The 22,772-nt window shown below is 42.9% G+C and overlaps 1 protein-coding gene across 1 annotated transcript; it reads left to right on the top strand.

Moving 5' to 3' along the window:
- Positions 1–4,632: 4,632 nt before the first annotated feature.
- On the top strand, positions 4,633–19,632 carry LPXN (leupaxin). The gene is made up of 9 exons (XM_081171028.1): positions 4,633–4,857; positions 7,804–7,973; positions 9,772–9,827; positions 11,484–11,586; positions 12,213–12,380; positions 12,732–12,905; positions 13,937–14,018; positions 16,694–16,842; positions 18,407–19,632. Exons 1-9 carry the CDS (start codon positions 4,845–4,847, stop codon positions 18,671–18,673), a joined length of 1,182 nt encoding a protein of 393 aa, XP_081027154.1. The 5' UTR covers positions 4,633–4,844; the 3' UTR covers positions 18,674–19,632.
- Positions 19,633–22,772: the final 3,140 nt, after the last annotated feature.

Below are 22,772 nucleotides of genomic sequence, written 5' to 3' on the forward strand. Positions count from 1 at the left end.
CTGTGCCCTATACCACCCCCGAATTTGTGGGGATGGGGGCACTAGGCAGAATGCCCTCCTGTGGATCTCGGTGCTCCTGGACGCTGTCTCTGATCCGCGCCGCTAGCTGCAAAAACTTCAAAAGGAACAATTAGGAAGAAGCGAATGCACATATTTCAAGGAAGGAGGGGGAGTAAAGACTGCTAACTGAAGAGTTCTCTGATAAACAAGACGAGTCGGAGGAACAAGAATCAATCATGAGAAGATATGCCAAGACTCGGTATGGCAAAGGGACTGGATGGGGGAGGGGGAAAAAACTTTCCTTTTTCTTCTATGTGATTAAACAAGAATCCCCCGCCCCCCACAAGTCAGAAATGCCGTTTTAATGACTTAAGCTGTGGATTTACGACTGTGTGGAGATAAATTTTCTAACCAAAGCATGTTTTAAGAAGAGCGTAGAAGGTTTAAGAGCTCTGGAATGACGCAATTAAAAATACCGCCGCCATATTGGCAAGCTCTGTCGGAGGACTTGAGTCTGGGAGGAGGAAAAGAGCTGTTATTATATTGTGGGTGAGACTCCTCAGTGGGACTTAAGAACGACAGATCCTGAGATTAATGATGGAAAGAGCGGTGTTATTTATGAAAGTGATGATATATGGAAACCATCTCGATATGAGGATTGGACAAAAGGAAAAATCCACACAAGATATAATTGGTGTTTTTCTGCTTAAGGAGATTATCAGAAGAGATCTTATAGAAAAAAGAAAAAAATATATGAACAAGATGAGATGTGGAAACAGCAAGATAAGACAGGATAGAATTATGAACTTTATTTGGACTGATTTGGATATGAACGCAGTAGCAAGAAGATGATCGGAATCCCCCTTCGGATCTTGAAATATGGGTCCCCTCAACAAAAATTTAAAATTTGGCTTTGTAATTCGGAATTTATGTGATGTGATTTGATTTGATTGGTCAGTTAATAAAAATTATTTAATAAAAAAAAAAGAGACATGGTGGCTTGTGAGCGCGCAGGCTCTGCGCTGCCCAAACAGTCTGCCTGCTGCCTCCCTCCCCCCCCCCAGCTGTAGGGTGGCTGAGTGGGAAGAGGAAGGCAGACTCTGCAGGCCCTGCGGTTCGCCCCCCCCTGCATGCAACTGTGAACATGCATGGTGTGGGATCCCAGAAGCTGATCCCAGAAATGGGGAGCACCCTGGAGATGTCCTCTTTGCCCTGGGGAGGGTCCCCTCGTGAGCCAGGAGGACTCTCTAGGGTGCTCCCAATATACACAATTTCAGTTATATGCATGGAGGTGCAGAACATAACCCCCACATTGGGAGTTGCCTGTATTTCTTTTTGTGAATGGTAAAGAGGACTGGTAGGAGAAATGGCGGGTGACTTCTCCGTGTTGTAGCTTTCAACACTTGTGTATTATTAAAACTGTAGGATTGTTTTCTCCCTTCTGATGTCATAAATGTGTGTGCGATTTGAGATTTGAGAAAAGCATGAAGGTTTTGTTTCCTATAGGTTGAAAACTGGTCTGTTTCTAGCATCCAGCCAGTTTTCCTGCTTTGATTACCTGTTTTTAATATACTTTTAAACATTTGTTTTCATATTAATACTGCTAAGCACTTCTTTAAAAAAAACAACTTGTCTATTTGACACATTTGTACTGTTAGAATTTATGTTCTTATTTGTTCTCATTTGAGCAAGCCTCGTTTATTTAAAAGAAGCCTTCTTGCCTTTCCTAGTTTTCTCGACTCTTTCCACAAGTATGCTAGCCTCTACTTCAGGCATGTCCTTAAAAAAAGCTCAACCACCTTGGTCGGCCCACACACATGTTCACTTCATCAAATCTGGCCCTCTTTGAAAAAAATTTGGGCACCCCTGCTCTACTTGGACTTAACATTTTCAAATCTGTGGTATACATTCTAGCTGAGTTTCAGCTGTTGTGGTTTTCAATAAGCACTCTGAAGAGATTTGACTCCCTAGACTCACCCTTTTCGATTTCCTTGCAACTAATCCCTGCAGTTTTGCAATGTTTCCTCTTTTGAAATTAAATGTGGCCTTGTTGGATTCTCTGGCCAACTTGCACTTATATACGTGCTAAATTTGATAGCCCATCTAAACAGTTCCTTGACCATTCCAAAGCATAGTCATTTATTGTATTTGTTGGCAATTAGTGTACCAGAGGACAGTCCGTCCCCCCCACGTTAGATTTGGTGCCAGGGCCTCCAAACACTAGCCCCATAGATCAGATTGATGCCTTCCGTACTTTTTGGACGCCAAGTCCCAACAGCCCCAGCCAGCATGGTTGGTGGTTGTAGATGATGGCAGCTCTAGCCCAACAACATCTGGAAGGCAGCATGTTGGGGAAGACTGCCATAATGCTTAGTAAAGGTAAAGGTACCCCTGCCCGTACGGGCCAGTCGTGTCCGACTCTAGGGTTGCGTGCTCATCTCACTTAAGAGGCCAGGGGCCAGCGCTGTCTGGAGACACTTCCGGGTCACGTGGCCAGCGTGACGAAGCTGCTCTGGCGAGCCGGCACCAGCGCAGCACACGGAAATGCCGTTTGCCTTCCCGCTATAAAGCGGTACCTATTTATCTACTTGCACTTGAGGGTGCTTTCGAACATGCTTGGGCACATGTAAATGTGCTTCCAGTTCAGCAGTGTTTCCACTGGATCTCATTTTGTCCCTTACTGTCCCTTTCACCCACTCACTGCCTGCACAAACAAATGCTGCCATGCATCTGTGGTGGCAGCTGTGCCACAAGAGATCGAAAGATCAATCAATTCCATTCCTCTCTATTTCTAATTTTCCCAACCATAAATTTAGTTTTTCACATTTCTGCAGTAATTTCCACATTTTTAAAAATCAGCATTTTAATGCGAATCTCTCCTAGTAAACACATTTTTGCATGCAGTTTTGACTAACGAACACCAAATTTTTGCAAGCATTTTCTCTTAACACAATGCATTTTTGTATGCTCTTTTAATTAATATATGCATTTGTATGCACAGATTCCCCTTTATAATGTGCATTTTTAAAGCGCTGCTGGGTAAGTCTGGATTTTGAAGGAGAGGAGAACTCTTTCTCATTTAGTTTTGGAAAATGCAAATTAGATGCAACTGGCCTGAAGTACAAACTGAATCGAATTTCCTTCTCCATCCCTGGATGTGCCACTGTGTGCCATGTGAACAGCACAATGCATGAGCACGTTCAATCCCTATTGGAATGCATGGCCTATACTGGCTGCCTTTCTGCCACCTTGCTTGGTCAGACGTCTTTCCCTCTGGCACTGTCTGTGATGCTTTGGGAGAAGGCAACTAGTTAGCACAGCCAACTAGCACAGACAAGCAGCAGGCCAGCGTTAAAACCAGTGGAGTGCCAGCTTAGAAGGATGGGAAGGTGGGGTTCCTCTGGAGGAGTGGGCAGGGGATACTGTTAAACAAACACACACACAGCATTCATTCATTCATTCATTCATTCATTCATTCATTCATTCATTGTAAAGCATTTCTAAACGGCTTACTACTGTATTGGCACAAATATAAGCCACACCTGCAAATAAGCCGCACCTCTAAAATTCAAGAGAGGGGGCATGAAAAAAGACAATACCCAAATATAAGCCGCTCCCTTAAAATTGGGTTACAGGCTGAAAATTGCTACAATTCCGCAGGCACTCACACCCATAAATGGCAAATGAACAGTCTCAAGCTTGCAAATCAGCAATAAAACATATTTTTTGTTCCATTTTACTGTATGTCTGTTTCAGCAGAGATATCATAAAAGCCAATTTTTGTAAGGTCATGATTTTAAGCTGCACTTTAATTTTCATGGTCGGAATCTGGAAAAAAGTGCATTGTCTATTCAGGCCAATATACAAGATTACATAAAAACAATAAAACAATATCATAAAAACAGAAAAACAGTGCCCACTGCCTTGGGATGGCCATTTCATTCTACCTAAAGGTGCAGCTGGGGACACGGGTGGTGCTGTGGTCTAAATCACGGAGCTGCTTGGGCTTGCCGATCAGAAGGTTGGTGGTTCGAATCCCCACTCTGGGGTGAGCTCCAGTTGCTCTGTCCCAGTTCCTGCCAACCTAGCAGTTCGAAAGCACGCCAAAAAGTGCAAGTAGATAAATACGTACAGCTCCGGTGGAAAGGTAAATGGCGTTTCCGTGCGCTGCTCTGGTTTCGGTGTTCCATTGCGCCAGAAGCAGCTTAGTCATGTTGGCCACCTGACCCGGAAAAACTGTCTGTGGACAAACGCCGGCTCCCTCGGCCTGTAAAGCAAGATGAGCGCCACAACCCCAGAGTCGTCAGGGGTCCTTTACCTTTACCTTTTTAAAGGTGCAGCCAAGCCCTGCATTTTCCAAAGATGTGGTGGAAAATGTCAGGGTATAACTGATGCCGTCTATTTTTCAGCACCTGTTAAGTGTTAACCTCAGTTATTAACTTATTCCAAGGCTGGTCATTATCCTATTCTGAAGAGATGCATGGGGTATGTTACAATCTGCCTGATGCAACAGGGCACACACCAAATCTACAGGAAAGATCTCACAAAACAGCCACATCAGATTTGCATAAGCTTGGATTGCTGTCTCTTCCTGTTCAGCTATGTTGAGTACATTTTTTAGCTGCACAAAATGTGACTCGCAGGGGGGAAAGAACCGTTCAGCTTCTAAAGAAAGGAAGTACAGCTAGAGAGAGGAACTGAAAAAGTCTGCACGAATTACGGTCCCGCTCACTCACCATCTTGTTCATTTCCCCTTCGGTTCCAAGACTCAACAAACTTGTCTCTGTGTTGGGGATCCTTTGAGCTGTCTTGCAGAGAGAAGACTCCGTATGCGAATATAGGCAATGGATGATTTCGGTAAGTAACTCTTTCACATTATACCAAAACAGTAAGGACTGACATGGTGCGGAAAGCACAAGAAGATTGCACAATATTTCATCTTTTCTTTTATGGGGGGCGAGAGAACAGGGAGAATTGAAGATGTGAAGAGATTGAACACCGACTGTTGAGATGACACAGTTCCATCTGGGAGAGGCTTTGCGCCTTTAACATTCACAGCTGCTTGACAGGCAAGAATTCAGCAGGTACAGCTTTTTCCATAACAAGAAAAAAGAAGGTGAAGTAAAAAGAGCTGCAGATGTTGAATTTCTACCTCTCGGACAGCTGTTAAAAGCACAAAGACTTTCTTTACAGAAAAGCGCCAGCCTTATTTGGGTCACTGGTGTTCCAGAAGGAAGAGCTCAATTTAGGACAGAGGAACTTGGATAAATTTGAGGAATGGAGAACCAAAGATCCACACCATTCCTTTAAATCTCATTCAAAGCACATTTAAAACCCACGATTTCTCCCAAGAATCCTGGGAACTGTAGTTCATTAACGGTGTTGGGAGTTGTAGCTCTGTGAGGGGAAAACTTTATCCACAGAGATGGAAGAAGCTTGTCCTTGTTAGTTTCCAATATATGGCATTTACAAAAGGTGATACATTAGAAAGATAATGATTGGTAAGGCAGTAGAAAGAAGAGGAATGGTTAGAGAAACCTGTGGTTGCAAATGACATCTGAACCAATTTATATGGAAAACAGGGGAGAACATTTTAAAGAAATTATTAGCAGTTTTAAATTCTAAAATATTCTAGAATATTCTAGATTGTGCTGGATACATGCAGAAATGATATCTTTCTCTTTCACTGTGGTCTCACATTTAATTCTATCATCCTTCCCTTCTTTACCTCACTTCCTTTTTTGCATCAGAGCTACTGCCATAAATGGGTGTATGTGCGTGCACATACAATAAAAGCCACAAATCAATGTGGTGGGTCAGAGAGATGTATCATAATGTAATGAAGAATAAAACAGAATTAAGCACAACCAATTACAAGTTACTTAATAAACTTGGTTGTTGACCCTTAAAATGGCATAACTACCAAGTTTAGCTCAACCTGTAATTTGTCTAGGTTTGATTTTCCATCATAACAATTTTTAATTTCAGTTTGCACTGAAGTTGGCCATAATGAAAAATATGCGCTTAAAAATGAGATAATTGAACCATTCAGGCTTCTGCAATAATACATTGCCTGTTGAACTTGTGGAATATGGTTCATGTCTTTAAAAGGTGGCAACTTTTGTCCTTTATTTGACATTCCTTTGTGTTATTTGACTCTAACTGGATGTAAGTTTGAGGTCTTTGTTAGGCCACATGACAACTATCTTTCCTTTCCGCGAGAAGAGGTATCTGAACAACAACTTTGTGGCTCTCACTTTTCTGATTTTGGACACTTCATTTCATGAGAGAGAAAAGCCACCGGATATTATAACTCCATCTTTTAAAGGTGAAATTATGTGTCATGTACAACACACTAAAGGTCAACAGAGGAAGCAGAAATTAGGGCAAGGAGAAAGGCTATTTAAAGCTCCTCCCACAGATGAGACAATTGTGTTCCTTAGAGCAAGGTATGTGGTAGCGGAAGCCAGCAAGTATTAATAGCTCTCTTTGAAGGTGCACCTAGGACAGAAGATGTACTGAATTGGGCTGGGCACCATATAAATAGGTGGCTTGCATAGCCCAAGAGTGTCTGTGAGACAACTGTATGCAAGTCAGCACAAGAGAGATGCAAGGCAAAGAAAGAGAGCACATATACTGATTTATCAAACTTCTGCTTCAAGCTGTTCCACAAGTTCAAGACAAGAGGCATCCAGGGCCAAATCCACACCTTACATTTAAAGCACTGTTATACCATATTAACAGTCATTGCTTCCCACAAAGAATCCTGGAAACTATAGTTCATTAAGGATTCTGAAAGTTGTTAGAAGGCCCCCATTCTCTTCTCGGCACACTCAGCTACAGCTCCCAGGATGCTTTGGGGGAAGCCATGAGTTGAAAAGGTATACTGTATAGTGGTACCATGGCTATCAAACTTAATCCGTTCTGGAAATCCGTTCCAAAACCAAAACGTTCCAAAACCAAGGCACGCTTTCCCATAGAAACTAATGGAAAATGGATTAATCCATTCCAGACTTTTAAAAACAACCTCTAAAACAGCAATTTAACATGAATTTTACTATCTAACAAGACTATTGATCCATAAAACAATGTACTGCAGCCACACAATCAATCAATCAATCAATCAATCAATAGCTGAACTGGGTTCCACATAGTCACAAAAACAATATGAAAAAGCCACAAAAACAAAAATGCAAAATAAATAGCAAAACCAGACAGACCTCAGCGTAACACTCAAATCGGAAGCTTAACACTCAAAACGGAGCCTATTTGGCTTCCAAAAAAGGTTCCCAAACTGGAACACTTACTTCTGGGTTTACAGTGTTTGGGTTCCAAGTTGTTTGAGTACCAAGGCGTTTGAGAATCAAGGTACCACTGCACCAATGCTTTAAATGTATGGTGTGGATGTTGCTAGTGGCCATGATAGGGGCAGGAAGAGAGGAGCCAGGGCTTTCTCGGCCGCGGCTCCAATCTGGTGGAACGCTCTGTCACAAGAGACTAGGGCCCTGCGGGACCTGACATTTTTCCGCAGGGCCTGCAAGACAGAGCTCTTCCACCAGGCCTTTGGTCAGGGCGCAGCCTGACCCCCTCCTCTGACAATCTGTAAAAAGAATTTTGCTTAATCAATTTGATTTTAATTAAGTTTTATAATGAAATGTTTTTAGAACGTTGGATTATTTTGATTGTTGTTAGCCGCCCTGAGCCCAGCCTCGGCTGGGGAGGGCGGGATATAAATAAAATTTATTATTATTATTATTATTATTATTATTATTATTATTATTATTATTATTATTATTTGTTCAGATGCTTTGTTGGCAGAACTGGAACAAACCTCAGCAAGTTTAACTGTGAGTGATCCAGTAACGTCAAAGGGCTACTTTCTTCTGGAACGTGACAACAAGGAGAAACCAGCGGCGGCAGCAGCAGAGACCAGTGTAATCCAGAAGAAGAAACCAGTTGCTCCAGCCAAGAAGGTATTCTCCTTAAGCTGTTTACCTTCTTAGCAACTTGCAGGTTAATTCAGCTTTTCAGGATGAATTACACTGGGGTGACTACACGTTGGGGGGCTTTGGGAGACATCCCCAGCTTCCAAGCCCTCCAGGTGCCAAATGCCAGTGATAGGCATGGCCACTCCACAACAGACATGTACATCACACACACATCAGAGCACACACAGTCGGCAACACACTCAGAAACACCCAGATCCAGATGCATGCACACACCTACACACAGAGGTGCATGCAAAGGATGCAGATCGCTCCCTCTCTCGGCTCACCAGATTGATCCTCTGGTCAGCAGGGTGAGGGAGCAATCTCTGTCCTGATCCTGGCGCTGGGATGGGTGGAGAGGTTTCAGTTTCTCTGCTCATCCCAGGGCCAGGGTGAGGATGCAGATCCTCCTTCACTCTGCTTACCAGATAATTGATCTGATTGTGGTGAGTGGAGGAGAGGGAGTGATCTGTATCACGGTCTTGCACGAATCATCTAGGAAGGGCTTCCCAAATGTTGCAGAAATGACGCTTCATAAGGAGCATCAGAGAATCAGTTCAGCAGTTTGTTTGTTTGTTTGTTTGTTTGTTTGTTTGTTTGTTTTCCCTGCACTCCCAGAGTACAGGAGTCTTGGGGAGACACACACACATAGCTTAATGGGCTGGATATGGCCTGCAGGTCACAGGGGAACCACATGACCGCTTGTGTCCCCAGCAGACAATCCACTCCAGTTTTTGGCTTAATCCACCTCATTGCCGCCATTTTTCACCTACTCCAGAGTTTGGGTAAAAGCACTTTGTATTATATATGGTTGGAGAAAAAAAAATCACAAAATGTGGCTAACCCATAAAAAGTCCATTGAGTTGCAAAACACAGGCTAAAGACCTGCCTGATGACCTTGGAAAACTGATCCCCTTTCAGCAAATCAGCTGCATTTGTAGAGTCAAATTCATTTCTTGTTGCAGCCATCCTGATCATTTCAGCCAAAAAGGAACCGAAACTATACATAACTATACATTGGTAGAGTCATAAAGCTACTACACATGGTTTGCATATATTGTATAAGTCCCCAAGTTTTAACTCTGGTTAGAGCAGGGGTCGGGAACCTATAGCCTTCCAGACATTTTTGGATGACAACTCCATCACCCCTGACCATGGGCCATGCTGGCTTGGGCTGTTGGGAGTTGGAGTCTAACAACATCAGGAAGGCTGCATTTTCCACACCCTGGGGTTTAAGGACCACAGGTAGCAGCCTGGGAAAGACCTCTGCCCCTGGTCCTGGAGACCTGCTCACTGATCTATAGTGGACTTGAGAAGCCTTTGGCTTGATTCAGTTTACAGCAGCTCCTCAAACTGCATATATCCTTTCACACATGAGACTTCCCAATCTGGAGACTGTTGCATAGCATGGCTGCCCTGATCCTGTGCTGTGATGATCCAGTTGTCTTCTTTTCTTTCCTGTATGTTTTGAATATAATTGAATGCTTTGCAGCAGTAACAGGAGATAAGGGCAGTCAATAGGTATGGGAGACAATATATTTGAGATCTGGTCCAAAGTCTTCTAAAATAGGAGCTGGCTTCACACTGGGAGATGGCAACTTAACTATAAAGAAGCTCAAGAGAAACAGAGGAGAGTAACAATTTCTGTTGGTTCTTTGCTTTTCAGAACTAGCTGATACAGGATAACAGGATAACAGCCAATATTGGAGAGGAGCATATGATTGGGTGGATTTGAGGGGAGACAGTGTCCTTTTTGTATATCTTCTCTTGTGTATATTCCCAGGTGCCACCAGCACATGATGTTCAACGCCGTGAAGAAGATGCAGACCATATTTACAGGTAAATGAACACTGAATCAGGAAGGCAGGTTACACAGCTCACTTGTGCTGCCTTTTTTTTTTTTTTTTTGAGAGAGAGAGAAGCCTTCCACAGATAATGGATCAAAACTGTACAGCATGTAAACTTTTGCTCTCTTAAGGGTTAGTTAGCATTGCATCAAAGGCTACCAGAAATGGTCATCTTCATTCATATGCAGACATATGCATCTATACCATACCACAACCCCAAAGTAAGTTTTATAACACAAAAATAACAGTTGAATGGCTTCAAGGAGCTTGCTTCCCCACTATCTGCCAGAAAGAACAATCTGTCGGTTGCCCTGGGGCTGAGAGCTGAAGGAAAGCACACTTTGGCTCCACCCATTGTGTTGGGTCTGAGCAGAAGCTTGTGCATCTCATATATGTTCTTAACAAAAAAGGGGGGAACCAAACAGGCCTGTCTGTTCATATAGTCCTTTTATCATTCTTATTCCAGAGCTTTAAATGTCCCAATCGGTGATATAAACTTTTTTGAAACTCTTGAACGTTAATAAGGACAGGTTGATTCATTTAAGCATAGCATGATTATTTTTCAGAATAGGGAACCGTGCCATCATTTTAAGCAGAAGGAACATTCTTTCGTACTACTCATATGCCTGATTTTACATGCACTGTGTGTCAGGGGTACCTGGGCTGGAAATTATCCCCATTTCCAAGAACCCTCAAGCAAATCACAAAGTATAATTTTTGGACTCCAAAGAAGGTGAAAATTCCTCTTGAAAAAAACCAACTCAGCTTATTAGCTATAATTCACATATAATCTTGTCTGTAGTTAACTAGATAATGGTATCAGGTTAGCTTCAGGTCAAGGGTATCCAGCATGGGCAATGGCCAGGGATGAAGAGAGTTGTAGTTCAACAGCAAGAGGCTACTATGTTGGCTACCCCCCTGCTTTAGATGCATGAATTTAGCGAAGAAGGTGAGGGATGAGATTAGATTTGTTGCAACTTGACCTTCTTTCATATGTTTGGATGTATATAGGGGTGGGGAGAGATGAACCATGTTATACGTGGTCGGTGTGATTTATCCCAGGTGGACTAAGACACCCCACCCCCACTGGCAGCATGCCTTGAGAAATGGAGGCAATCAGTGGGAGGGCAGATACTGCTGCCATATGGCTTTCCTGAATCAGATACAGTACATGGAATTGATGCACCAATTGTGGAATGAGGATGCGGGAGAGTTTTTCTTTAAAAGGATCTCAGGCACATTGTAGCAGCAGTGAGTAGCTTCCTGGTATGTGGGTCATTGTTGCTTACCGGGAAACAGAAGGTCAAAGTGATGGGGTGTGGTGCAAATGCACTGGCAGACCCAATTTAGTGCTCCTGCTGGTGCATTTGCAATGTGCCAACCTTCCTGTCCTTCCACATCTCCTGGTAAGTAATGATGGCCCATCTGCTAGGAAGCTAGTGTAGTGACTCCACCCCCACCCAGTTTTTGAGGTTGGTAGCAGTTAAGGAGTAGCCAGGGTTGGGGTCTATGTGGGAACATGCATGATGGACAAAGGGAACATGGTTCATTGTAGAATTTTAATTGTAGAATTTGGTTCATTGTAGAATTTTAATAACGTCCTTCCTCCTTTCCTTCAGTCATAAATTTGGCTTTCTATTCCCTCTAGCAAAGTGCAAACTCCACAGCCAGTGCTCTCTTCGTCTTCATTCACCACACCTGCTCAACAGTTGGATGAACTTTTGGCTTGCTTGGGAACAATCCAGGACCAGGTGAGTCACAGACCTGGCTGACCCTCTGCAGGAGAAACAACAGCAGTTTCTGGGAAATGATAGTGAAGCCCCAAGACTGTTCCTAAGGAATGCTTAATGTTTTTTTGTGGTTATTGTATTAGCCATAGAAAATTAAAAGCAGAAGTTACATTCCCATCTCCAGCTTAGGCAGAAGAAAAACTAAGGCAGAAGACAGGCTGCAATAAAAATTAACAGAAGGTGTAGGTTGTGCGGGGAGAGGGGACACTTCTGTGGGACAAGATAGAAAAGGTTCATGCATGGTGATCCAGGAAAAGCTTTGTAGAATAAGTGAGATTTAGGAGTTTTAAGTGGAGAGGGAGAGGAAACTTGAGTAATACAGAAGATGAGAGTATTTTTTATGTATAGGGAGGAAGATTTGTGGCACTGTTAAAATTCACCATGTTGAGTATATCTATCTCCTCTTTTGCTGTTATGTATTATTTGCTTGTTTTACTGTGCTTGATGTGTTATCACTTTATTTTTTCCATTGTTAACCACTTTTGAATTATTGATAAGAAAAGTGGAGGGTTGTTTTTTAAAAAATAAAAGTAAATAGAAATAAATGAATGAAAAAGTGAAAGCCCAAATCATTTGCTTTTCTGCAGATCTCAGATGGGAAGGAAGGTCCTGAGAAGCCATCACCAGCCAAACAGAATACCATTGACAACCTAGACAGCATGTTGCAAGGCCTGACACATGATATGCAGGATCTTGGTGTTGCCACTGTGGCCAAGGGCCACTGTGCTTCCTGCCACAAACTCATCGTTGGAAAGGTAGGAGAAGGAGAGAGACAGAGAGAGAATCGACCTCTCCGGTAGTTTTCAGCCCCACTGGGTTAGAGGTTTGTTATGAACAACCAATGATTTGTCACATATCTGCTTTGTGAAGTGTTTGGTTTGCCTCAGATAGAAGGAAGGGATGTCTTCTCCTGCAGATTGGTCATTTAATGTCTGCCACATATTGCTGAGGGTCCTGCCCTCTCAACCCTAAGCGGTTCTGTGGTGCACTGAGCAATGCGGAGCTTGTTGATTAAAAACATGGACCCGTGACAAATGTCTGAGAGACATCCTGTTGGAAAGGGACGTGTGCCTCTAAACTCTCCTCTTGGGCTTGCTGGTTTCTAGGTAATTACAGCGCTGGGAAAGACGTGGCACCCTGAACACTTCACCTGTGCCCATTGTGGAAAGGAAGTGAGCTCTATCCCCTTCTACGAGCGGGACAGCAAGGCCTACTGCCCCGAAGACTACCACGATCTCTTCTCTCCTCACTGCGCTTACTGTGCTGCACCGATCAAGGAGGTACGTCATGTTAGCCTCACCTTCTGACTGCTATTGCTCCCTTTGATTTGACTCGATTATTGACTTTCTGTATCATTTAATGTATTAAAGAATATCTCTAAGCAGTGTACAAAAAACTGAAGCACCAACAGACAACTCAAACAAAATATTGCAAAAATACAGAGTTACATATAAAACTTTTACATCAAAACACACACACACACACACACACACACACACACACACACACACTACTGGCACACCCTCCCTCTCAGCCTCTGGGTCCACACCCAGGGTCCAAACAAACTCTTGGTCCACCTACAAAAGTCTCACATCAAGAAGAGTTCCTGGAAACAGCAGACATCACCCTAGTCTCTCACTCTAGACTTGTTTCTTTGGGCAGGCCCAAGGTGGATGGTACTTCCTCAGGCTTCCACACCCAGTTCCGGGTGAGTTTCCAGGGGGTGATTTCTTTCATCAATGAAGAACATACAAATAGGGACTTAATGATTAAATGAACAGGATTTGGGGAGTTGTAGAGTTCTATACCACCCAATGGCCCCTCAAGGTATGTGGAGAGGGGGTTATTGTTATCGTTTGCTACTATGCTATGCATTTTTGTGTTTTAATACTGTGAACTGTAATACTGTGAATCCTCAGATGAAGAACAGTATGGAAATTTTAATAGTAGTAGTAGTAGTAGCAGGAAGAAGAAGAAGAAGAAGAAGAAGAAGAAGAAGAAGAAGAAGAAGAAGAGGAGGAGGAGGAGGAGGAGGAGGAGGAGGAGGAGGAGGAGGAAGAAGAAGAAGAAGAAGAAGAAGAAGAAGAAGAAGAAGAAGAAGAAGAGGGGCCCCTCCACTCACATCTCTTTCTTCACCCTCTCTCTCCTCCTCCAGCTGCTTTGAGAGAAGGTTCTGATTCAGAGCAAGAGCAAGTTGAGAGTTTATCCAGTCTGCCTTACTCTCCCTGCCCCCACCTTCTTTTGCCCTTTTAACCATGAGGGCTTCGCAGTGTTGAAATCCCACGACCCTTTCTTCTCCTTTTCTTTGCAGAAAATCCTCACAGCCATGGATCGCACCTGGCACCCAGAGCATTTCTTCTGCGCTCACTGTGGGAAAGTGTTTGGCAATGATGGTACGTCTTCTTCATCTCCCTCAGCCCCTGCCCCTTCCCTCAGCTATTCCATGCTTGCTTGCACAGTAGAAATCCACACAGTTTTTGCCTTTTCAATCTTCACTTGCTGCTCCCTGCCATTTGAAACCTCCCTTTCCCACCCCACCTTCTCTTTCAGCCAGACTAAAATCTGCTAAATCGCAATTGTTTTCTGCAAAATCCTAACTACTCTTCACCAGGGAGCAATTCTCGTTGAGCTCAGTGGGACTTGCGTCTGAGTAAACATGCTTAGGATTGCATTGTGTAGCATTTTGGTATCAGGGAGGCCGGAGTACTCTTTCCACAGAGCTGACAAGACGATTCTATGACATCCTGCAGCTGCCTGTCATACCAATGCATGCATTCAAAAGTATGTTATATTTGGGGAAATTGCTTGGAAGACTGTGTTTGTTTGACAGAATTGTATTAAAAATGTGTATATTGGAAGAAGTGCACACTAAAATATTGATGAAATTAACTTAAGGTGGGAAACAGAGAAATCAAAATTGGCAGATTTGTTTGTCCCTACTCTAAAGCATTTTCATTCACATTGATCTCAATGGGAGAGGTATGCTTTACTGTCCCACTGAAACCAATGAGGCAAGTTAAGTGCTTAATTTTGATTGAATCATCCCCCTGGTATTTAGTATAGCCTCCTGGTGTGACCCTGGAAGCCTGGCAGAAGCAACTCTTTCAAAAAGACCTGAAACTGTAAAAACACTGTGTTGGTTCAAGATGTGGGCATGCTTAGAGGAGACTATTGAAATCAGTTGGACAAATGAGTCAGAAGTAAGTCTGGAGCCAATGCAGTGCATAGAAGTCACCCATAATGTGCTCAACTTGACCTGACATAAGAACCAGCCAGGATTCATGAGTGACAACTTGTTTGCTAAGGCATGCATCACTCTTTCTAAGTTGTGATCTGCAAGAGACTGTTTTGGGAATTCCATAGTGACTCGGAGTCACTATGGTATCAGCATTCTACCAAAGCATCACAGTTCTCATTGAAAGCTTGTGTCTGTGTCCTAGGAGGAAGTCAGTGCATTGTGACTTATTATTTCCTTCTCTGAATAACCATCAGAAAAGCGTAAACACACTTGTGCTCACTGTGGGACTTTTGATCACAGACTGGCTCTGATGTGCTCCCAGAAGCCCAGCTCCAGTAATTGGCCCCCAAGTGGGTTAACTGAGCACATAGTGGTGAGCTCAAGTCCCCAGACTGCTAATTATAACTAGAGCGCAGAAAGTTTTGTGGGTGAATTTAGAGTCTGATTCGTCCCTGAACTCTGTGGATTGGTTCCTTTTGCCAGCTCATGGCAACTATTCTTTGCCATTGGAGTGGCTTCTCCTGAAAACACCCCAGTGTTATTGCTTCACACTATTAGAAGCAACTTTGAGAAATGTGCTAGCGTTGCAACAGTTTCTTAATCCTTGGTGTGACGATGGCTCAGCTTCCGTTGCTTGCTTTGAGCAATTATGGATTGGTGAGCTGTAAGCATTTTAGGGGAACTGTCACTGCAAGAGTTTAGCAAAGCACTGTGTGATCCTATTGTTGCGACTGACCTATGACTGTACCAGATTATTCTTAGAATCGGTATGGATTAGTGCAGTTTAGCTGGCCAGCAGCACGAACAGCCCAATCTGCTTGGATGAGTTGTTGCATTTTGTTTTTGGGGAGGAAAAGAGCAGCCTGCCTAGAACCTAAGTACTCTAATTTCCCAATAATTAACATGCTTTAGTTGTGAAAAATATATTTGAGCCCAGGTGGACTGCTTAGAGTTTTCTGCTGAAATGTGGAGTGATCTATTAAGTAAATAAACAATATGTTCCCAAGACAAACCATGAACCAGGCAGATCAGTTGAAGGAATCTCGATCACAAGGACCTGTTGAGTACTTAATGTTCCCAAGGGAGGCACCCCGGGGAGTAAAACACCAAGGTAAACTAAACATTGCTTACTGGGCCCATGCAGAAAAACCATTCGGCAGAAGCTGATCACATTCAGCCTTTTGATGTTGATTTGACTGGAAGGTAGTGGGTCAAAATCCCAACGAAGGCAAGAATAAGATCATGGGCAGAATTCATGTAACAGACCCATTTGTGGTAGGGCTTCCACTTGTGCGGTGGGGCATCTCCTTCTCTCCCACCCCCAGCCCCCTGAAATTGGCTTGGGGAACCCCCAAAACAGCACCAGAGGGAGAAAGATTGTTCCATCTGATAAGGTGATATACTTGCACAGATGGATTGTTTGTAATAGTGTAACACTGAATTCCACCCCCTTGGCTCCACATTGTACTCTTCGTGTGAAAGGGAGCCACCTACAAGGCTGATTCTGACTACTGAGAAGACAGCCAGAGAAAGGCTGAGGGGATCAAAGAGCAGCTGACCACCTTTTTGCAGTGAAGGAGGGACGCTTATTTTCTCGAGGGGTTCTGAGAAGGGACACTTATCTGCTAAAGAGAGAGGAGATAATCATAGATAAACATTGGTTGGGTGATGTCGAATCTTCACCGGTGGGATGGGAGACCCCCAGAAAAGCAAGTGGGACAAGCAGATATGATTGTGCTGATGGAATAATCTTATTGCTACATTGAATACAAACCATGGTATGCTGTTCCTCTTCTCTAAAAGCTCTGTCTCCCCATACTTACTCTACAGGTTTCCAAGAGAAGGATGGGAAGCCATATTGCCAAAAGGATTTCATGGCCCTTTTTTCTTCCAAGTGCAAAGGCTGTGACAAGCCTGTGATGAATCAGTATCTGTCAGCACTGAATGCTGTCTGGCACTCTGAGTGCTTTGTGTGTGGGGTAAGTAAATCCAGAATAGCCTGCTCCACTTAGAGGTCATTCTGGTTACTGGGCGGAAAACATATATATACCATGAAACTTGTATTGAGGAGGTTGCTAACAGAACCAAGAATTATGAAGTCCAGACAGAGTTCAGATAGGATTTAGCTGTAATCCTGCATGCAGTTAGGTTGCTTAAATCCCCAAAACTTGATTCATTCCTTTGTTTGAAAAAATGTATATTGCTCCTCACTGAATTTGATTCCAGGGCAGGTAACAAAATTAAAATATCAATAAAACAATAAGTCTCCAAAATAAAAACAAATAAGCAATGACTTTAATGGATTTAAAGAGTCAGTGTACAGGACGACAGCCCTTTCCCAAATAGAAAACTGTCAAAGCTCTTTGATCCGCAAAGTTCAGGTTTTATTCTTCATGAAAATTTTATTAAGATTTTCTTAATAAGATTTTATTAAGATTAAGACAGTGAAATTACAACTACAGAAAATACAAATCAAATAAGTAACAGACAGTGTTCTCTCTTAAAAGTAATTCTTGCCCCTTACCATACACAGAGGACAGTAGCTTATTCCAACCCTCACCTGGAATATTTCCTTTCTCCTCCTATACTCTCACCCTGGGAGAGCAACATTTCCTGTCTCTCATCCAGGGTCCTCCATCAACCCATATATCACCCCCATGAGTATACAATCTCTGGACCTTAATAAAGGCCCTCTCTAAAGAGAGAAGAAAAAGAAGAAAAACAAAGGAGAAACAGAAAAAAGAAAGAAAGGGACAACACAAAGAAAGAAAAGAAAAAGAGAGAAGAGTAAAATAAAAAAATACAAAAGAAACAGAAAAACATTCTAAAAGAAAAGCAAAGTTCAGATTTTAAAAACCAAATCGTGAAAACAAAAAATTGATTTGCAGAATTTAAATACTAGTTGCATACTGTAACACCCACCAACCCACCCACCCACCCACCCACACACACCACCTGAACTGCCAGATTCCTAAGCATCCTTCAAGTGATTCCTGGTCCATTCCTATAGCCCCACCCACAGACTTCCATGTGTTGGTGCAGACCTGTGCATGAGCAGCTGCTTCTTTGTGTGAAGGCTTCTTCAGTGCAGGCATCTGTGGATGTCCATAAGTGGGGCCAGCACTAGGCTCCATTGCCAGGAGCAGGGCCTGCAGTGCATGCCCACTCCCTGCTTATCACAATTCATATGTGAAGGGGGATCTGGTTTCAGATCAAAATGTTTCTATTTTAAAACTCAAAATTTCATTTTTCAAAAATAATAATAAAGAAACAAGAGCAGAATTATTTTTGATGGGGAAACTGCAAATTCTGACAAATGTGGACTCTATAAAGCACTAAATATGAAGTACAAAGCTGAAAATTTTATTTAAAGCAAGAACCAAAACACAAACATGAAGAACTTATTTCAAAACAGTAGCTGACGGGTGATGGTCATGATAACTCTATCCAGACTCTGTACAGTATGCTGACTGGCTTGTTCTTATGTAAATCCCGGAAATAGTTATTTTCTGATGCCCTAACACAGGCTTCCTCTGCTTTCAGGACTGTTTTTGCAGCTTTCAAGATGGTTCCTTCTTTGAATTAAATGGACGTCCCTATTGTGAGCTTCACTACCACCACCACCAGGGAACAGTGTGCTTTGGTTGTGGCAAGCCCATTGTTGGGCGCTGTGTCAGTGCCATGGGGCACAAGTTCCACCCGGAGCACTTTGTCTGTGCCTTTTGCCTCACCCAGTTGCACAATGGCATCTTCCAGGAGCAGAATGGCAAGACCTACTGCCACACCTGCTTTAACAAACTCTTTGTCTGACTGGAAGCCGCAGGGAGCATATTTCTTCTCTCAGGCCTTTGCATGAGAAATGGGCAAGGGCAAAAATGATTTTCAAGAGACAAAGGCTGCAATCCTGTGCCCACTTACTTGAGAGGGAGTTCCATTGAACATAATAGGACTTACTCCTTGGTAAAGAAGCATAGGGTTAAGCTGTAAGAAATGCAGTGATGGAAATATGCTGCTGTAGCAATATCCATCAATGCACCTAACAGCGTCAACACACCCAGATCCTCAACTGCGAGGCAATCCCTCTACTCCACTGTGTTTCAAACAACTTTTGCAAGCTTACAGTAGTTTATCAGAAACAGTAGCCTCTAAGTAATATTGTCTCTTCATCCCGTATCCTTTCCTGCCGGCAATAGCAAGTATTTTATTTACTCATTGGAAAAAATATCCATCTAAACAAAACATATTACATTGATATGTGTTATTTACTATGCAATCCTATGCATGCCTATTCAGAAGTAAGTTCCACTTGGATTTACTCCAAGGTAAATGTGTATATGTTTGTACCCAGGCAAACCAATCCTATTCACTAATTGTGTTAGATAAGGGAGATACACACTAGAGGAGAGCAACAACCATACCCTCCTCCCAAAGCCCACTGAACAGGGACTGTGCCAGCAGCAATGCCCACATGCCACCCAAAGAGGTGTGATGGTGGTGAATATCATATAGTTGTGCATTACACATTTGCGCTTTTGATTGGCAGGAGTACCATGCACAGGCAAACTTGGCTGCCCCCATTTTGCTAACCTGCTGAATCTCACACGTGTGTTCAAGCTCTCTTTCGCCAATTCATTAGAACAGCTTCCTATCTTAGAATACTCCCCATGTTTTTCAAGGACACTGTGCTGGATGCCTAGATATTTTCAACATGTTCTTTGTAACTGAACAGGTAGCATGCATTGAAAAATAAACATCACTTTTCTATTGGTTATATGAGTGCTTCTTTGCATTCCAGGACTGTCTTTGGTACAGTTTAGTTCTTGTGTGTATCACATAGGGATCATGGTTGCTTCAAGTGAGGATTTGAATAAGGGATGGGGGGGGGAATTTATTTCAATTCATATTTGAAGTTGAAGCTGCCTAATTCACACTTTGTGAATTGCTATGCAAACTTAAACCTAGTCATCCTTTAGAATTCATGCTTCACTGAATATTGCAATGCAGTTCTCCAGCCAAGGAATGTGTATAAAAATACATATATTACAGTAAACAGCATAGAGAAAATGCATTATATTAGGCAAAATTGCTTGCAAAATGTTTATATTAGAAGAAATTCACACTAAAATGGTGATGAATTTTCATAAAGACTGGACTTCCGGGTTGACGCGATCGGCTAATGGCGGATTCCCTCCGAGCTCCGGAGGGAATCGGCTCTGCTGAAGACGGGTCTTACCGTGCCGGCGACACGGAGACCCATAGAAACCACAGGTGCGGATGCCTGTGGACTTGGTGACTCGGTGGGCACCTTAAGCGCCCTCCCTGACCCACGAAGAGCCTTTTTAAAGGCTACGGAGAGGGTACGGAGAGTGGCGTGGTGCTGAGAGTAGACCGCTACTTCAGTGGAGCGAAGCCGCGGGCCATGGCCGGAGAGCGTTAACTTTTTCCCCGAAATTTGGACTGGAAACAAATACTCGTGAGTACAAGGAATTCGGACTTTAAAAATTTCTACCTTTAATTTGGTACGACCGGGGGGATGTGCTAAAGGGAAGTCCGCACCCCCCTATCTACAAACGGTCTAAAGCAAAGATCGGAGAACTAAGGTTGAGAGAACAGTGTGTTTTTCGTGTATGATAAAAGATATTCCACGAATTTGACAGAAGAAGCTTTCTGTGCTGGAGAGAGGAGAGGAGCGTTAGAAAAATTTGTGTAACCCCCCCCCTTCCGAACCCGGGAGCGTCCTGTGTGTGAGTTCTACGGAAAAGAACAAGGAGTTTGACAGCTGGTAAAGGAGCTGTCAAACGGGCGGATAAAACTAAGAATTGCATTACTTAATATCTCTCTGGACTGAAGGTGTTACATTTTACTAGAAGTGGTTGAAAACAAAGTAATAATAAAAAACAAAGTAACGGACTGTTGGAAAGGAAAGGAACTATTGAGTGACTGGAATCCCCCTAGGGGGAACTAGTGACATTACAATGGCTGCAGAGGGGAAATTACTGGCAAAAATCGAAAGAGCCTTTTATCTTTTGGGAATTTTGCAAGAGCAGAGTATGGCTATGAACAAAGAACTCACGACCTTGACTTTTAAAACAAACAACCCTGCTGATGGAACAAAGGACTTGACTGGGAAAAAATCTGCAGCTGAACCAGAAGCGACATCTGTGGAATTGGTGGAAAAGGAAGAAGGTGGGGAGAAAGTATTGGCAGAAAATACCAAGCAGAAGCCTATGTTGTTAGAAAATGAAGCAGAAGATTTTTGGATTACAAATTTGGGAAAGATGAGAAGGATGAGAAAAGCAAAGGAGGAAGTCTCTGGACTTTTTGGAAAAAGAGCAATGAAATATGACTGGGACTTCCTCTCTTTCTCTTTTTCTGAGTTTGAGTATGGGAGATCTATGGTAGATCTTTGGCAGCAAGTTTTTTCAACCATCTTGGGTGCAAGAGAAGGTGATGTGGCTGTGACAGACTACCCACGAGACCTGAGGTCCAACAAAAAGGACTACCAACAAAACCGACAGAGAGAGACTGACAGAGATTTAAAGGCCTCGGATGTGAGGAACCCGGGCTAGGAACTGTATGGGTGGATAATTATTTGGGAAGGGACGGAAACCGGGGTAGGGAGGGAGGGGGAGAGCAGAAGTTGGAAAGTTTATGACCTTTGTGTTTGGTCATTTTGACTTATATTTTAATATTTAAAAAAAGGGGAAATTTGTGGATGAGAATTTAGGTCGACCTTAGAAAAAAGGATTTGATGTTAATAAGAGAATGGGATAAGTAAAATTTGATTTAGTAAAATGAATTAAGTTTAAAAACAACAGATTAGGTCAAAGGAAGGGACAAAAACTTGCTGAACTAAATTTGGAAATTGGGATGTATGAAGGGGTGGGTGGGGGGAAGTCAGAGAAAGAAGGATAAGAAAGTAAGGGTATGAAATTATACGTGTTTCGTCTTTGTCTTTGTATGTGTGTGTTGTCTGTATAAAATTTGAAAACCCAATAAAAATTTTATAAAAAAAAATAAAAAATGAATTTTCATAAAGACTTTCTTCAAAAAATTCAAATGATGTGGAAATGTCAAAAACTGAATTTAAGATTGGAAAAAATGAGAACATGAGAAAAACTGAAATTGACAGTTTCTTCCATCCCTAATCTGAGTTAGCAAGAACATACAGGGGTCTTATTGATTTATTAGTGAAACAATATCTTGGTGGACAGAAGAAAATTAACAAAATTACATTCATACCAGGGTTGCCCCTCTGTAAACTTCCATGCAGGGCTGACTTTAAGGTTTCTAGAGCACAAAAATAACAAGAGAATATGGCTAGTCAGTGCCAACAATGGCAACTCTTCCCAGTAGGTCTTGCCCCAATGAAGCAGTTGCAAGGTCTGAAGGCCCCCACCTTCCCATCACTCTCTAAGGCTCCTCCTCTCCAAGGTCTTTCCCAAGCAGTTGCAAACTGTGTCTGCGCACAGCCAATCTCTGCTCTGCTCTTTTCATTTCTCAGCATAATCTAGGAGACCGGGGGGGGGGGGAGGAGAGCTGGTTAGAATCATAGAATCATAGAGTTGGAAGAGACCACAAGGGCCATCGAGTCCAACCCCCTGCCAAGCAGGAAACACCATCAGAGCACTCCTGACATATGGTTGTCAAGCCTCTGCTTAAAGACCTCCAAAGAAGGAGACTCCACCACACTCCTTGGCAGCAAATTCCACTGTCGAACAGCTCTTACTGTCAGGAAGTTCTTCCTAATGTTTAGGTGGAATCTTCTTTCTTGTAGTTTGGATCCATTGCTCCGTGTCCGCTTCTCTGGAGCAGCAGAAAACAACCTTTCTCCCTCCTCTATGTGACATCCTTTTATATATTTGAACATGGCTATCATATCACCCCTTAACCTCCTCTTCTCCAGGCT

This window comes from Podarcis bocagei (assembly GCF_964188305.1).
Source record: "Podarcis bocagei genome assembly, chromosome: 1".
Taxonomy (NCBI): domain Eukaryota; kingdom Metazoa; phylum Chordata; class Lepidosauria; order Squamata; family Lacertidae; genus Podarcis; species Podarcis bocagei.